This window comes from Acinonyx jubatus, chromosome E4, assembly GCF_027475565.1.
Source record: "Acinonyx jubatus isolate Ajub_Pintada_27869175 chromosome E4, VMU_Ajub_asm_v1.0, whole genome shotgun sequence".
In the NCBI taxonomy this organism is placed as follows: domain Eukaryota; kingdom Metazoa; phylum Chordata; class Mammalia; order Carnivora; family Felidae; genus Acinonyx; species Acinonyx jubatus.
The window spans coordinates 60,872,307-60,890,553 of record NC_069395.1 but is presented as its reverse complement, the minus strand read 5'-3'; the positions used below and the strand labels follow the sequence as shown (position 1 = coordinate 60,890,553).

The 18,247-nt window shown below is 43.2% G+C and overlaps 1 protein-coding gene across 7 annotated transcripts in view; it reads left to right on the top strand.

Annotated features, from left to right (window-relative positions):
- Positions 1–14,780, top strand: part of PLD5 (phospholipase D family member 5) — a 416,641-nt gene extending 401,861 nt beyond the window's left edge. For 6 of the 7 annotated variants that reach the window (XM_027046397.2, XM_027046399.2, XM_027046400.2 and 3 more), the window contains 2 exons: positions 6,211–6,325; positions 14,459–14,780. In XM_027046397.2, the coding sequence (XP_026902198.1) occupies positions 6,211–6,325; positions 14,459–14,715 (372 nt within the window). In that variant the 3' untranslated portion in view covers positions 14,716–14,780. Of the gene's footprint in view, positions 1–6,210; positions 6,326–13,276; positions 13,373–14,458 lie in introns of all 7 variants that reach the window. The other variant, XM_027046398.2, reaches the window with a different exon arrangement.
- Positions 14,781–18,247: the final 3,467 nt, after the last annotated feature.

Here is an 18,247-nt window from a genome sequence, read left to right as displayed (position 1 = left end):
TATAAACTGAGGTAGCCATGCACATGTCTGAGTTCACAAATAAGTATTAGAAGTAGAAACAGGTCTATGACACCTACAGCTAACATCATACTCAATGATGAAAAGTTTTCCTTTAAGATCAGAGACAAGACAAGGGTTCCCATTCTTACCACTCCTATTCAACATAGTACTGGAAGTCCTAGCCAGAGCAATCAGGCAAGAAAAAGAAATAAAAAGGATCAGAATTGAAAAGGAAGAAGCAAAATTGTCAGTTTGCAGACAACATGACTTTATATAGAGAAAATCTTAAAGACTCAGCCAAAAAAAAAAAATGTTATATTTAATCAATGAATTCTGCAAAGTTACAGAAATACAAAATTAACACCCAAAAATCAGTAGTGTTTCTATACACTAACAATGAAATTTCTGAAAGGGAAATAAAGAAATGGATCCCATATACACTAGTATTAAAAACAATAAAATACTTAGGAATAAATTTAACTAAGGAGGTGAATAATCTCTATACTGAAAACTCTAAGGTATTTATGAAATAAATGAAAGACAACACAAAACAATGGAAAGATATTAGAAGAAGTAATATTGTTAAAATGTCAATACAACCGAAATCTATCTATAGATTCAATGCAATACTATCAAGACTCCAATGGCATCTTTTAGATGTAGAAAGTAGAAAAAACACTGAAAAATATATATGAAACTGCAAAAGAACCTGAATAGCCAAAGAAGTCTTGAGAAAGAGGAACAAAGAAGGAATTATAACATTTTCTGATTTCAGGCTATACTATAAAGCTATGGTCATCAAATATGGTACTGGCATAAAAACAGACAAATAGACCAATGGAATAGAATCAAGAGACCAGAAATAAACCCAAGCATACACAGCCAAGGGAGCCAAGAATACTCAATGGAGAAAAGACAACCTTGTCAATAAATGGTACTGAGATAACTGGATATTCACATGTAAAAGAATAAAACTGGACCCATATCATACACCACTCATAAAAAGTAACACAAAACGGATTAAATACATAAATGTAAGACCTGAAACCATGAAATTACTAGAAGAAAACACAGAAACAAAGCTTCTTGACATGGATTAGGGTAATAATTTTTTGGATAGGACCTCTACAGTACAAGCAACAAAATCAAAAATAAATATAAGCAAATGGGATTACATCAAACTAAAAAGCTTCTGCCAACAAAAGAAACCATCAACAATGTGAGAAAACAACTTATGGAAGGGGGGGGAAATATTGGCACACCACATATCTGATAAGGGGTTAATAGCCAAAATACATCAAGAACTCATATGACTCGATAGCAAATAACCCAATTTAAAGATGGGCAAAGGAGCTGAATAGACATTTCTCCAAAGAAGATAGACAGAAGGCCAACAGGTACATGAAAAGATGCTCAACATTACCAGTCATTAGGGAAATGCAAATTAAAACCACTATTAGATACCACAGCATGCCTTTTAGAATGGCCATCACCAAAAAGACAAGAGGTAACAAATGCTGGTGAATATGTGGAGAAAAGGGAATTCATGGTAGGAATGTAAATTGGTATAGCTACCATGGAAAACAGTATGAAGCATCCTTTACAAATTAAAAATAGAACTATCATGTGATTTAGTAATTCTACTTATGGAAGTATATCCCAAAGAAACCAAAACACTAACTCAAAAGTGTATCTGCATCTTCATGTTCATAGCAGCAATATTCACAGTAGCCAAGATGCAGAAACAACCTATGTGCCCGTTAGTGGATGAATGGATAAAGAAGTTGTGGTATATATATACAATGGGATATTATTCAGCCATAAAAATGAGGAAATACTACCATTTGTGACAACATAGATGGGCGTTGAAGGCATTATTCTAAGTGAAATAAGTCAGGCAAAGAAGGACAAATACTGTATGATATCAATTGTATGTGGAATCTAAAATTAAAACACACACACACAAAGTCATAGAAAAAGAGATCAGACTTGTGGTAACCAGAGGTGGGGGGGAGGGTGAGAGGCGGGGGAATTGAAGCAAGGTGGTCAAAGGGTACAAACTTCCAGTTACAAGATAAGTACTAGGGATATAATGTACAACGTGATGACTTCCACTAATGCTGCTGTAGGATATGTAGGAAAGTTGTCAAGGGAATCAATCCAAAGCTTCCTCATCACAAAGAGAAAAAAAACATTTCTTCATTCTCTTCTTTTCTTTTCTTGTCTTTTCTTTTCTTTTCTTTGTATTGTATCTGTATGATACAATGTATGAGAAGATGGCTGTTAGCTGCACCTATTGCAATCATCATTCACAATATATGTAAATCAAAACATCATGCTGTACAACTAAAATTTATGCAGTGATAGACGTCAATTACTTCTCGATAAAATGGAAATAACAACAGGTCTGTGATTACTACTGTAGGTCTATTTTCCGTGCCAGGTTTGCAAATGAGTGTGATAACCAGGAGTTGCATCAGGGCGCCAACTTTAGTTTGGAATCAGATATCAGGGATTATAGGAAACACTGGATGGACCCAGGAAGCCAGGCAGAGAACCAGGAGAATAGAGTCAGTTTGTGTTCAGTACCTTTCCATGGACAAGAGAATGCTGGGGATTGTTTCATCTGCAGGGATAGCATTTTCCAGATAACCGAAGCGGCATGTGAGGCTGCATGGCAGTGAATAGGTTCACCATCGTATTCCCAGGACCTAGCATGATGCTGGCACAAAGCATTCAAAGCATATATCTGGAATGCATGGATGGATGGATGGATGGATGAAATAAAACAGGGAGCTGATGGTTTAGGAAGGCTCTATGGGAACCACTGAGTGGAGGGAACACAGCCCATGTCCAAGACATGGTGGATGTGGAGTCATTTTTGCCATTTTCTCAAACGGGGAATGTGCTTGGAGAGGGGTGAAGAATCTTTTGGGGGAAGTCATTTACTCAGAGTACAGTATGCTTGCACTTAGAGGGGTACCATAATCAGACTTACCAGATATCACAGTGTTTTAAAATATAACTTTAATTATGATTGAGGTGTGACAACATCAATGGATCAGAAGACAACAGCCATTGCAAAAATAGTTTGTTTTATCCATAGATCTCAAGAGAAGGGGGCATAAGGCAGGAGTGAGGGGAAATATGGGCAAGGGCCTTTGTTTGGTTTACGTGGTGGTGGAACAAGCAAGCAGGGTAAGCCAATTTAGGATCGGCAAGTTTGAATAATTTCAGTGGGCCCAGGAGCTGTCCCTGATTTCCTGGTACCTGACCCTGGGGTGATTAGAGCAGACGGATAGTGACCCAGAGTGTGAGAGCCCATAAAGGAGGTGGTTCTGGGTATGGTCCCTGGACTGTTTGGTTCACATATGAGAAGTGTGCTCACAGGCAAGTTGTTTGCGGTCTCTAGGAATTAGCCAGCCCTCAGAAGGGCAATCCCTGCAGGCTCAGCAGGACCCAAAGGTCAAAGCATCTGAATACAGAAAATAAGAAGATGTGACTAATACAAGCAGAAGCAGAGGAAGAAATGTCTGGGGCCCATCACACATGGTGCATTTGCTCCTATCTCTTCTCTAAGCCATTGTCAGTTGAAATCTCCATCATGAAATTAGTGCTCTCATTTAAGACTTGCAAGAAATTACAAGGAAAGTAGAATCCATTATTTTATTCTCTACTTAGCTCCATCTTTGCAAACACTCATGGTCTCATTACTTGAATAAACCAAACATTAATAGTTCACCATTGGACGTTTCACGAAATAGAGACTCTGGTCCTCATGGAAGCCAGGCCCTGCACTTCTAAGCATCAAGATAAGCCTGGGTGGGAATGAAGCCTGCGGCCCCTACATCTAGAACACAGATGGATGAGAGCTTTTCCAAGACAAGTAGGCATCGGGACCTTGAGTGAAGCATGTCTTCTGGAGTCTTTAAGCCCTGATAAAGCAGACAACCTGGGAGTGAGGCAGGGAATCTCTCTCCTCGGAGGAGTGGGCACCCCTATCCTTGGCTTGGGGGGATTTATGTCCATGAGGGGACTCGTGGGAAACAGACTGCATTCACAGAATTGCCCCTGTCAGCTAGGCTTTTATTTTTTAATAAATTCATAAATCACTTTTGGAGTTCCTGGGTGGATCAGTCGGTTAAGTGTCTGACTCTTGATTTCGGCTTAGGTCATGATCTCACCATTCATGGGATCAAGCCCTGCATTGGACTCTACACTTACATTGTGGAATCTGCTTGGGATTCTCTCTCTCCCTGTCTCACTGCCTCTCTCTCTCTCTCTCTCTCTCTCTCTAAATAAACTTTGAAAAACATTTAAAAAGTAAATCACTTTTGAAAAGTCTTTGCTGTCACCTACAGCATATTAGGTGTTTAGTAGTATGTCCGTGAATACAGTATGATTTCTGCTGCCACTTTAGTCTCCCAGATAAAGCTGTCTCCCTCTTTTGGGCATCTTCAGCTTTCTAGAGCAAATGAGTTCTCTGTAGAGCCTCAAGCAGTGATGACATCCCCAACTTAAATTAGGATGTATATTTTGTTCTTTTTTACATCCATCGTGATTCCACAATAATATTTTCCTCAAAAGGAGGCAGTAGAGTGTGTGGACCTGTGTTGTGATAGAATGTCTGAGCAGGGTGACTGCTCCTACTGAATGACAGGTGGGTATCATAGGACCTCACAGATATATAACTATGACTTAAGAGCATTCACAGCTAATCAAGTCCATGGGAAGAGTCCACAAAACGTGGCTATATGTGAGCCCTCCAAATGACACAGATTTTGTAGAAGACAGGAACTGGGAAGAAAGGGAACTGATGCAGCATTACCTATCATCATGGTAATGTGGCCCCAGGTAACACTGTCCTCTGTGATGTGCAACTGACAGTTCTTGGGGAGTAGATTTTGGCCTGTGCACCATTGATCTCAAGGAATCTGCAGAAAATCAGAATAGAATTTTCAAGGGCTGCAGGGGACCTTGGTGATCATCCAGTTTATCACTCCTTTCTCACCCTTGGGAGAAGGGGAAGACCAACCCTCATTGTTTCCCCAAGCCAAACTGGAACACTTACAGTTTTCGTTTTGTTCCATTTAGTTCAGTTTAGTTTGGTTACTTTGATAGAGACAGTGAGAGGGGCAGAGAGAGGGAGAGAGAGAGAATCCCAAGCAGGCTCCACACTGACAGTTGCAGAGCCCGATGCGAGGTTCAAACTCACAAACTGTGAGATCATGACCTGAGCTGAAACCAAGAGTCAGGTGCTTAACGGACTGAGCCGCCCAGGAGCCCCAGACAGTTACAGTTTTCAAACTAAATGATGTCTCCATTTCTGGGTAGCATCTCATTTTTCTCTCTGCCTCTTTCCTTCAAACACGCATGATCCCACAGCCGTAAGACATTCAATCCAGGAAGATTCCACACACAGTGCTGAAAATGCTCAGCCTTTTCTGGTGTGGAGGAGGTTTGAGACCTCACCTTTGATGGTGTGTATTCTGTGAGCTCTGTCACAGTTCAGTCCTCATCTAAGCAGCTACCAGTTCCAGCAGATTCCAGAGGCACCAGCCCGCCTACCCCCACTGTCAGCCCCCACATCCCGGGCCTCAGGTGCTTTTCGGGTCGCTTTAAAGTTGAAATTCAGGATTCCTGGGTTGAAATGATTTTTTTTTTTGACTTGCTTATTAAAAGAGCTTGTAGACCTAGGTGTTTAGATGGAAAATATTTGTTCCTTTGGCAAAAATCTCTTTTGACCTTTGCAAATCCCCAGCTTAATCAGCTAGTCATTGCCGCGAGCCTGCTGCTTCTTATAATGTATGCAACACAGAGGAATATTCATTCAGTTCATCGGTGTGCATGACAGAAAGCGCCCTGAGGCCGACTTCAGATGCTACTGCACCCTGATGAATACGACGATGAGAATTAAACCAACGTCTGGCCCTCGCCCTGGTGAAAGAATGAATTTTGTGTTCATTTTGCAGCTTCAAAGCATTCATTATAGACCTAGTTGAGCACGCTAATTTTCTCTCTTGTCGCCCATATAGGCTTGAGAACAAAAATAGCTTCCTCTATATGAAGAAACAAGATTGTGGCTTTAATAGCCCAGTATGAGGTCTGCTGCGGCTGTTTGGATAAGACACGCTCTTGTGCTCTTGCACAAAGCCAAAAATGTTGTCTATTCACCTGCTTTATGAATGGGTTTATTGTTGTGTCTTACAGAAGTTCTTTGATCTGGAGAGAGAGAATGTTTGTGCTACAAAAGAACAAAAAGATCACGCCTTTCCTAAGTTAAATCGCAACAAGTACATGGTGACAGACGGCGCAGCTTATATCGGTAGGTGTCAGCCTCCTCAGGGGACAGTGCGGGTCAGTGGCGGTCCGACTGTGCTTTTCCGTACCCCATGGGGCCCTGGAGGAAACAGGAGGGTGAGGGCCAAGAGCTCTTGAACCGAACATCTCCTCTAGGGCTTGGTTCAAGCACGAGGACACCACAGAAGATGTTCTTTGTAAGTGTTTTCGGAAATCCTTTGGTCTCCTTGCCTCATTTGATAGGCGAGGAGGCAAATGGCTCATCAAAAGTGAGCCCTGGTGGTCGAATGAGCACAGGGGCCCCCTCCCACCCACCTACCGCAGCCAACCTGTCGTGAGTTACGGCGGCAGACGTGGTGGCCGCTCAGCGCCAAAATGAGCACTTCTTGGACAACAGCCCCACCTCTGCCGCTTTATAAACGCCTAACCCTGGAGAATTTACTTAAGCTGTCTACACCTCAGTTTTCTCATCTGTAAAATGGGGCTAATAATAGTTTCTACGTCATTCCGTGAAATTTAAGTGGAATGGATATCTGCGAAGCGCCTTGCACAGTTAAAACCGCTGGCACACAGATAATACCTGATTCGTGTATTTTTTATTTTTATTTATAAAATGTTTATTTATTTTGAGAGAGAGAGGATGAGAGCACGAGCAGGGGAGGGGTAGAGAGAGGGAGAGAGAGAGAATCCCAAGCAGGCTCCGTGCTGTCAGTGCACCTCCTCATGTGCACAGGGCTTGACCCCACGAACTGCGAGAACTGAGCTGAAATCAAGAGTTGGACGCTTAACCGACTAAACCCCCCAGGCACCCTAGTTTTTATTTGTAAGGTAATTTCACAACCCAGATGCAGAAATCATACCTCCTGGCGGACTTGTTTACTCGTGTGTCGGATCTGTTCTCCTTTCCTACAGTGTGGGTGAGTCCAGGGTAACCCCTTAATTGGTACCATCAACTGCAGAGTGGAAATTACTATCTATAAAAGAAGGTACATAAATCACAAAACAGCAGCGTGGCTATTACTGTAAAGATGAAGTGGCAGTCTCCAAATAGAAAAGAAAACCGTGTGTGGAATGAAAGAATATGGAATATGGGTGTTCCCCCATTCACTGAGTGAGTGGAATGTGCCCTTTGTGCTTTGTAAACCACTTTATCTCATTTGCTTTTTTTTTTTTTTTTTTTTTTTTAGTGTTTATTTATTTTTGGAACAAGCAGGGGAGGGGCAGAGAAAGGGGGGAACAGGAGGATCTGAAGCGGGCTCAGCTATCAGCACAGAGCCCAGCACGGGGCTCCAACTCACCAACTGTGAGATCCTGACCTGAGCCAAGGTCAGATGCTTAACCAACTGAGCCACCCAGGCGCCCCTATCTCATTTGCTGATAGGGAGGGTGGCCTTTATCACCTACAGTTTAGAAATGAGGACCGTAAGACAGGAATTGACTTAAACATGCAGATGTGAAGAAGAGCGAGTTCTAGGATCCACGGCACCCAGAGCCCCACCCCCACCCTGGAACCAGAGGAAGACACTGCCATCAGCCACTGGACAGTTAGTTACTGCATCCTGCCTTCTAGAAAGGTGTTCTTTTTCCATTTGGAATAGTCATGTGTCCACATTAGGAGAAGAGAGGATTGGAATTTTTTTAAATGTCTATTATTCAAGCTGTTTTAGGATATGAGAATGTTACTTTATTCATGCTGTCCCTCTCAGTGGCTTAAGATGTAATAGTTTGGATTTTCTCATGTTCATCAGCTTACGGAGAGTAGAATGAATCAGCTTCTTTTTAAGCAAGTGACAAAAACGAACTCAAAATCATTTCATCAAAACTGGGAATTTCAGGCTCAATAATTGGAAAATACAGGGATGGATCAGGTTTCAGGCACAGTTGGATTAGGAACTCAGGTCTGGATATTTTACCTGTGGGGTTTACTTAAAGTGCCATGTGTACTTGGAGCAGTTATGTGGCACCTGTGTCCTAAAGTTCTTTTAATGAATTAAATGTTTTGGAGTCACAAAAGCTTCTGTTTGAATTCAAGCACTGGCACTGGAAGCTGGAAGATGATGGAAAGTCACGTGATCTCTCTGAGCCTCTGTGTGCCTCTGTTTTCTTATCTATAAAATAGGGATAATAGCATCTACCCTTTGGTGGTGATAGAAGGATTAAATGAGATAATATATGAAAACCTCCAAACACTGTCTCGCATCTGTCTAAATCCTTAGTAAATACGGATTTCTGGCTCTCTCTTCTTCTTCCCATAGAATACATTTTTGTTTGTTTGTTTGAGAGAGAGAGTGTGCATGCAAGCAGGGGAGAGGGGCAAAGGGAGAGGAAGAGAGAGGGCCTTAAGAGGAAGAGAGAATCCTCAACACAGGGCTCCGTCCCATGAACTGCGAGATCAGGACCTAAGCCAAAGTCAAGATGCTCAACCTACTGAGCCACCCAGGTAACTTCCTCCATATATTACATTTTTAAAGTAGACTTTCATTATTTAGAGCAGTTAGGTTCACAGCAAAATCGAGCAGAAAATACAGAATTCTCACATCCTTCTGCCCCCCACAACACATACACACAGCCTGCCCCATTATCAACATCCCCACCAAAGTGGTACATTTGTTTATAACATGCATTATACGTCGGACCTACATCAACACATCGGCATCACCCAACGTCCATTGTTGACATTAGGGTTCTCTCTTGATGCCATTCACCCTATGGGTCCTGACAAATGTGTAATATATAGAGTAGCTTCACTGTCCCAAGAATTCTCTGTGCTCCACCTACTCATCCTTCCCTCCCCATAACTCCTGACAACCACTGATCTTTTTACAGTCTTCAGAGTTTCAGCTTCTCCAAAATATCATGTAGTCAAAATCATAGTAGGTAGCCTTTTCAGATTGGCTTCTTCTACTTAGTAACGTGCGTTTAAGCTTCCTCTGTAATTTTTTTAAGTTTATTTATTTCGTTTTAGAGAGAGAAAGCTTGAGTCAGGCAGGGGCAGAACGAGGGAGAGAGAGAGAGAGAGAGAGAGAGAGAGAGAGAATCCCAAGCAGGCTCCCCACTGTCAGTACGGAGCCCCACGTGGGGCTGGAACCCACGAACCATGAGATCATGAGCTGAGCCGAAGTCAGACACTTAGCTGACAGAGCCACCCAGGTGCCCCAAACTTCCTCTGTATCTTTTAATGGCTCGACAGCTTATTTTTTGGAGCGCTGAAGAGTATTCCATTGTCTGGATCTGCCACAGTTCCTTTATCCACTCACCTACCCATTCACCTTCAGGACATCTTGGCTGCTTCCAGATTTTGGCAATTATGAATGAAGCTGCTATAAACATCCACACGTAGGTTTTGTGTGGACATGTGTTCAACCCTGTTGGGTAATACCAAGGAGCGTGATTGCAGGATTGTACGGTAAGATTATGTTTAGTGTTGCGAGAAACTGCCTGTCTCCCCAGGTGGCTCTGCCATGCTGAGTTCCCAGCAGCGGTGAGCTTTCCGGTCTCCCAACGTGGCGCCACAGTTGTCAGTTCCCAGCAGCGGTGAGCGAGAGTTCCTATCGGCCCACATTCTTACCAGCGTTTCGTGTTGCCCAAGTTCCAGATGTGGGCCCTTCTGATACGCGTGTAGTGTAGCTAATGATTGCTTGTAGTTTGCCTTTCCTTCATAATATGATGTGGAGCATCTCTTTATATGCTTACCTTGTCATCTGAGTATCTTCTTTGATGAGGTCGTTGGCCCATTTTTTAATCATATTTTTCATTTTCTTTCTTATTTCTTATTTCATTTTCTTTCTTTTTTCATTTTCTTCTGTTTCTTACTTTTTCACTTTCTTATTTTTCATTTTCTTTCTTATGAGAACCTGTATTACGAGTTCTTTGCATAATTATAACAATCTTTTATCAGATGCATCTTTTGCAAATATTTTCTCCCACCCTGTGCGTTATCCCTTCATTCTCTTGACAGTGTCTTTCACGGAGTAAACATCTTAACTTGAAATGAAGTTCAGCTCATCAATGATTTCTTTCCTGGATCGTGCCTTCAGTGTCGTATCTAAAAACTCACCACTGAACCCAAATTCATCTAGATTTTCTTATTCGTTATCTTCCAGGAGTTTCATAATTTTGCATTTCACATTTAGGTCTGTGACCCATTTTGAGTTAATTTTTGTGAAAGGGTCAGTGTCTAGAATTCACTTTCCGCACGCCCATGTCCAGTTATTCTGGCAAACATTTCTACTCGTTGAAAAGGCTACTTTTGCTCCCTTGATTGCCTTTGCTCCTCTCTCACGATCAGCTGACTTATTTACGTGGGTCTATTTCTGGAGCCCTATTATAATTCAATTTTAAATGAGTTCATTTTACACACAGCAGTTGAGCGAAACATTAATTCCCTAGAGCAAAGCATAGTTATTGTATAAAAATATTTAAAGAGCATCCGGAGAGAAAATTCATTGATAATTTAAATAATGATCAGCATGTTCTGGAAATCTCTTAAGTCGTCACTCAGACACCTGCTGAGAATGCGAAATTAAGAAAAACCCACACTGATCCTTGCATGGCATTCTAGCTCATTAAATCTTTGCAGGACTTTCAGAAGATTCCCCAAATGGTGTCCTCGCTCTAACCTTGAATTCTGTAGACTGTATTTGAGTCTAGTTTGGCACATTTGCCCAGAAGTTGGTCTGAATTGTCTGAGGGCTGATGGAGTGGTATGTTAGGTGAAGGCACTCAGAAATCTTGTTGAAGGCCCATACACCTTCCCCGTGAGCTTGTCTAAACGCTTATCTATACCCTCGTCTATACCTGCATTCTGGAAGCGGAAATGGCAGTCTCAGGCCTGGGTGCAACAGTGTCCCAGAAAATATTGGAGCGCATCCATGATTCTGAAGTTTAGCCAAACCATGAGGAAGTGAAAGGTGGGAAAGGGTCACACTGGTGGAGGACGTCCTCTGTAGACCTTGGGAAAGCTGCCTCAGGCTGCAGTTCCTGAGAAGAACCTCAGTAAAGCTTTGGAGGATCAAAGGTGCAGGATCTTGGCTCCATCACTGTGCTGAAGGGAAAAGCTGAATCTCACAGAATAAGCCTCCAAAATCTTGTCACTTCTCCCCCACCTTGTCTTCCCCTGTCCTCACATTTCCACGTCTGTGCTCTTCAGAGAGCATGGTCCACAAATGAGTGGAGTTCAGTGTGGTCCAAGGCTCCAGCTGAGCAGCTGATGCTGAAGTCCCCAGGGAAAATGCACAGCTGGCCTTTAGGCTTGGAGGTGACATGGAACAGAAGTTAAGGGTGGGCTGTGGGGTCAGAGCTGACTTTGAAACTCGGCTCTGGTATTTTTTTCACTCCTGTCTCGGACACATTACCTAACCTTTCTGCGCCTTAATTTCCTCGTCAGTACAATGGACTTTGTATTATCACCTCATAGGATTGCAGTGAATATTGAAGGAGATAATGTATTGATGTAATGAATTCACTTCCTGGCGCTCAGCTGTAGGCACGAGACTTTAGGGTCTTATCCACAAGTCCTTCCGCTGATGGAATGGATAGAAGGCACTGCCTGCCAGCGGGCTCCAAAATAACTCTTAACCTGCAGCAGCTACTAATCCCCAGTCTAAGAAGTCCAAGCCTGGCGCTGAGCATCGGCACAGAGCCCCTGAGCGTGGCCATGTGTCTGAGAGCACGTGGTCAGAAACACACCACTGTCAAAGAGACTCCCACTCAGTATTGTGAACCATTCGGCAGACAGTTCACTAATTTATAACAGTAAAAATTCATCCACAGTTATGTCTATCATGAAGCTATCAATAGTGTCGGTGTGGTGTTTGGGGGTATGGCAGGGAGACAGTATGAGATGGAGGACAGAGATAGAAAAGAGAAGGAAGAGTTCTTTCTCTATGCTGATAATATTTGATTTAGGGACCTGGTATTAGGCCCTGAGGAATAAACTCATGAGAGACAGGGAAACAGCCTCCTCTGGTGCCATATGGAAAAAGTGTGGGGACTCCAGAGAGCAGCAGGGGGCCCACAGGATGAGCGTTGTGAAGGAACACCTATCAGCTCTCTGTGGATGTTTCTTCCCCCACAGATGGCTGCCAGGCCAGCCTTGGGTCAAGGATGCCTACTGTCTTATTCAGCAAATATCCCTGCAGCTGTGGCTGAAGAGCTGCTGAGGGACTGGAGATCAAGCTCTACACTTAAAAAGCCTTCAGTTTTCTTTATGAAAACAGCTCTGGACCAAAGAGGAGCACAGATTTGGGAGCTTAGACCAGACTCAGGCTGGTGGTCATTTCTGAAATCATTTTGTCAGTCTTGATGCAGCTAAATCTTCGTTGGTGAGGACACTGCTTCATTTATTGTATTATACATTGTGGAGATCTGGGTCCATCATTGATTAGCCATGTGACAGGAAAATCTGTTCACCTCTTTGAGCCTCAGGCTTCTCGTCTGTGGAGTAGGCGTAAATCCTACCAACTCTGTGAGGTAATGGATACAAATGCCAAGCCTAGCACTTTGCTCATATTAGGCACTTAATAAAGGAGAGCTCTTCTCCCTCTCTAAGGCCCCTATATCGTGACTTTATCCCTAACTCTTCCACCTCATGCTCCAAGATCCTGATCATATTTTTGTCCACATCTCTTTGGGGGTGTGGCTTTCTAATTTCCAAAGCAATGAGCTTCTGTACATCCGTCAATTGCCATTTGTGTAGTAAAGAATTTAACCTTACCCTCAATAAAATGTTTTCCTGACTCATCCAGCCAGAGTTAGAAATTCTTTTTCTCTTACCCTTGTGGCATTGTATACCTACATCTCTTTATATTATAATCATTGTGTTTCCTTCCTGGACCCCTTGAAGTCAGGGACTGTCATATTCTGGTTTATATCATGGTCCCTAAGAAATGGTCAGAAGAAATAACATGGCCCCATGTACCTGGTAGACATTGGACACTCAGTAAATGTGCATTTATTGGTACTGTTCTCCTGCTAGAACCCTCTCCCCGATGGATGGCAAGACAGGAGATTCATATGGCACTCTGGGGTCGTCTTGTCTTTTATCTACTCTCGCCTAGAAGATGAACTACATGTGATTGACGTAGATACAATTAGCCCCTTCTTGGACAGATTCCAGCCTTACTACCTGCTATGGGCTGAACCGTGTCCTCCCCAAATCCATATGTTGGAAGTCCCAGTACCTCAGAGTATGACCTTATTTGGAGACAGGATCTCTGCAGAGGTAATAATCAAGTTAGAATGGGGTCATCGGAATGAGCCCTGATCTGATTTGACTGGTGCCCTCATAGACAAGGGACATTTGGACACAGAGACAGACATGCACAGAGGGAAGAGAATGTGAAGACACACAGGGGAGAAACTGGCCATGTAGAAGCCCAGAGGAGCAGCCTGGAAGAGATTCTCCATCCGGGCCCTCAGAAGGAACCAGCCCTGTCAACACATTGGTTTTGGACTTTTAGCTTCCAGAACTATTAGGCAACAAATTGCTGTCGTGTAAGCCACCAAATCTGTGGAACTTTGTTACAGTAGACCTAGCAAACTAATCCACCAAGTATCACCAGACAGTCGTGCTGGGAAGCCTACCGTCATCACAACTGCCTCCATGCCTGGGCCAAGGAGCCAGATCCTGGACCCAGGAAATGATTTACAGTCCAGGCAAGGAGGGCTTTGTGTATCCAGATAGGAACGGGTTCTCCTTCTCTGCCTTCAGCTTTTTCTTCAATATGCAAGCTTCTGGGCACTGTAATTAGAATCCCTCATTTGTACATGTGGATTAGATGTCGTCTCTTTGAGAAGGTAGTAATTGTTCACAGGCTTTTTAAGTGTATTCCTATATATTTTCAATATTGCTGTATTTAGTGTGTCTTGTGAATGTCAATAAGAAATAACATTTACAAAAAAAACCCAGCAGATTCCTTGTTTTGAGTTTCAAGTTGAGCAAAGCTGAAGAAAATGCCAAAATAATATGCAAATATTAATATGCCATATGTAAGGCCTCTTGGAGTTTTGTTTTTTTTTTTTTTTTTTGAGCTGTCAACACAATTCAGTCTCCTTGTCGTTATTTTTTTTTAATAGAGTCTGTTGTGTGTTTCATTAAATGCGGAATGTTCCCCAGTGATCTTAACGCCGTGCCACTGTCTCCTTTGTTTGCTCGCAGGCAATTTTGACTGGGTGGGGAACGATTTTACCCAGAACGCTGGCACGGGCCTCGTCATCAACCAGGCAGATGTGAGGAACAACAGGAGCATCATTAAGCAGCTTAAGGATGTGTTTGAGCGGGACTGGTACTCGCCCTACGCCAGGACCTTGCAGCCGACCAAACAGCCTAACTGTTCCAGCCTGTTCAGACTCAAACCCGCCTCAAACAAAAGTGCCACGTATGGTGCCAGCACCAAGGACCCCGCCAGCGCATAATGTGAAGGGACTGCCGGGACAGCTCGTGTTTCCTATTTCTATATAAAGGACTTGAGGAGAGAAAACCAATTTAATATGTCTTTTTTTAGGGAAAAAAGCACACTCACAAAGAAATATTCTCCGAACGCCATGTAATATCTTATCTAACAATATCTTAGCGGCGTGTACACTAAGTGTAGGATTTTTTGTACCTGTGACTCCTGACAGAGAATGTCCTTTCAGCTTGGAAGTTAGTTTTTACGTTTGCATACAGATTTTAAGACTTTGATGCCTCTTCCTTCCTAGTTTTAGAACTTTTTCTGCTGCCCTACCTGTTCCATTCTTACGAAGCTTAGCATGAGGTAAACGCTTTCACACCCTTCTTAGCGAGGTGAGTGAGGCTTTCACCCCAGCCGAGAGACCGATCGAGCCAAGTATTCGCTCTGTAAACCGTCTCCAAGACCTGTACAGTCGTCTGAGCATGAACAGCTGACATCTCATGCCAGCCTCCGCGCTCTTGAAAAGCACTCTTTCGCCCCCTTGTTCATCTTCTTCTGATACCGCTCCATTTATTTCGTATCATTTTCTCCTTGCAAAAAATGTTCTTATTAGCGGCGCCCCTGTCTTCGCCTCGATGTGAGTTCCGAGTCTGACGGCATCTTTTGGAAATGTAGGGATTCCTCAGAGGGGATACCAAATGGAGATGGCAGTCTTTAATTTTCACCTTTCAACCACCTTTCCCCCTGAAATTGGTAGTTTAAAACCACAGCCAGCAATATGTATCTTTTCTCTCAAGCTCAGAAAAATCATGTAGCTGCCTGCTAATATCCAGCAAGCTATTAAGTCTGCATTATGAGAATAAAAGTAGTTTTTCACATTTTTGTTTAGCTTCTGGTATTATAAAGGAAAGATCTCTATGCATCTGTGGACTTTAATTTCTTCAGAATCATTCATTATGCTGTTAAGGGTATGCCAGCAAAGCTTTATAGAGCTATTTAATATACCAAATGCTTTTCAGAGAAATGCAATTTAAATACTGTGCTTAACATATTTTACTAAGAAACAAAAATATTGGATTATTGTTCTAGAATGTCGTTGTGTGTTGCTGTTTTATATCTATACAATATATAACCCTATATTCATGGAGACTGTTGCCACACTAGAGACAGGCATGGCCTCTTTGGAGCTCAGAGCAGGTGGCCATCAGGAAGCCAGTCTTAAGCTTGCTCCTGACTCTCTAGGACCTGGGACAGAGTCCTGCACTCCTTGGCCTCGTGTTTCTATTGGTAACGTAGGGACAGTAATACTCACCTACCTCGCGTGGATGTTGTCACGGTAGGAAATATTTATAACTTGTTTTGAAATCAAAAGAACCTATATAAATGCTAAGCATTGTGATGTATAATCTTTTTCTTGAAATAATCTTTGTGGTATCCTGATATAATCCATACCAGGTTCTCCCAGAGAACCTACAAGGGAAAACAAATCCATAGCCTCCAGCCGCAAATGTGGGTGAACACAGTAACTCAAAAACCCCGCTGGAGATTAGGATTGTCATCATCATTTTGATGGCGCATTTTGTCGGGTCACTTCGGCATAAATAACATCCACACGAAGCCAGACATTGTGCTGGGGATCGTTCTTTAGGACCGGCATATACGTGTGTTTTCAGAGCAGGGAAAAACAATCTCTATTATTTTGTGTATCCAGAGACTTGCTTTCTACTTCACCAGGTAGAGTCATGGAAGAACCTATGAATCTCATCCAGTGGGTTTGACTGGTTGTGGAAGGGCCATTGTTTGTCAGCTAGTGGTCACGTAGTTCCTCTCTTGTTGCTCCCAAGATAGGCTTTACTGGCTATTTGGCCAGTCAGTGAAGAGAGCTGGGAGAGAGCGCACGATTCTTAACAAAATTCTTCACCAATAATGGCCGGGCCATAAGATTCTAAATATGGACCGTATACCCAGTCCTTATTTGAGTAGGTGGCTAGCCTGCCAATCATCTCAGTAAAATAAAGGTGGCTTTGGAGATTATTTTAAAAAGGAAGAAAAAAGAACAAGCAAAGAGTAGGCATGGAGACAAACATACCAAGTTCCATTCTGGGCAAAGAAAAGCAACCGGGGCTAGGTTTGAAAAGGGCATCGAAGGGGAGAGGTGTCGCTGCCTCCTTGTTTGTTCTCAAGTATCACCCGGAATGTGTGTCACAGCTGTGGGACAAGCGTTGGCTTGGCGTAATGGGGCCCCTATCATTGTCCCTCACTTCCACATGTGATAGGAGAGAATGGCATCCTTTATAAAATGGCCACCATTGCCATTTCCCTCTGAGCCCATCAATACAGTGGCACCAGGAACTGTGTCCCGGGACTTTGTGCCACCAGCACCAGCAGCAGCAGAGCCCTCCCTGGCCCAGCGGTCTACCCCCCTCAGCCAGGTCGCCGACTTCAGGAGGCAGCACTGGCCTCCAGGCAGCCAGGAAAACAGCCCCTGAACAGAGAGTGTCATAAATGGGCCCATGTCTCCTAACAGAACATTTAATTTGGCAGAACTTTCTTTTGCATTTGGATGCTTTATCTACCCTCCTAAAAGTGGCCTTCCTCTCTTTCCGTCTCTGTGTCTGTGCAAAACAGACAACTTCTATCCCACCCCCTCCCCAACACACTCTCCACTAGTTATTTCCCAAGAGAAAAAGCAAAGCAGAACAAAAACACTTTAATTCGAGACAATCTGACAGATGTCCTTGCCAGAAATTCCGAGGAACCTAACCTCCAGTTTCTTTTCCTCCATAAATATTCCAGGAGTTATTTCCCAAAGGGGAAAAAGAATGCAAACACCATTCAAGACCGTAGTTTAGATTCCTGTGCCACTTACATCAACCTAGTGCCTTATTTATTCTCAAGCATTGATTTTAAACGGTGATTCACTCTGTGAGAACACTTACGCTTACCGCGTGGTCCAGTAAGAACTTCTCGTGGGTCTTCCGGTCAAAAACACGTGTCAGTGTCATCAGCTTTCATGTAGCCTGCTCTCCTCCTAAGCCACCCAGTGCTGACCACCCCCAAGTCATTGACACACACCGTCAAACATCAGCACTGTTGGCCTCCTCTGTGCTGTCACTGGCCTCCAGTGCATCCGCTAACTGAATCACAGCTTATCAAACCACCAGAGAGGAAGTGGAATCTTCTGGATCATATCCATGCTCTGTGAATGCCACACTTTAAGTACCTGAAAATGACAGGAGCGAGGCACACTGAAAATGTCCCCACTTTAAAGGACCTCGTAAAGAGATGCTGGCAGACTTCAGAGTCCCGTGGAACATAGAATGGAAACTAGTATCTAAAAGTCAAAGCAGACCCAGTAAAAGAAACAAAAGAGCTGTGAACACTGTGTCTGTGGAGATCTGGGCACCTTTTTCTATTCAGGCTGTATCTGTTTTATTGTTTGTCTCACTTCTCAAGTGGCTCTTGGTGAGACGGGTGTGATCACATTGTTGGTTGATCTCGCCCTTAGAAAACTGTGTTTTGTCACTGCAGTTGCTGGTTTGTTCAAAGTGCCT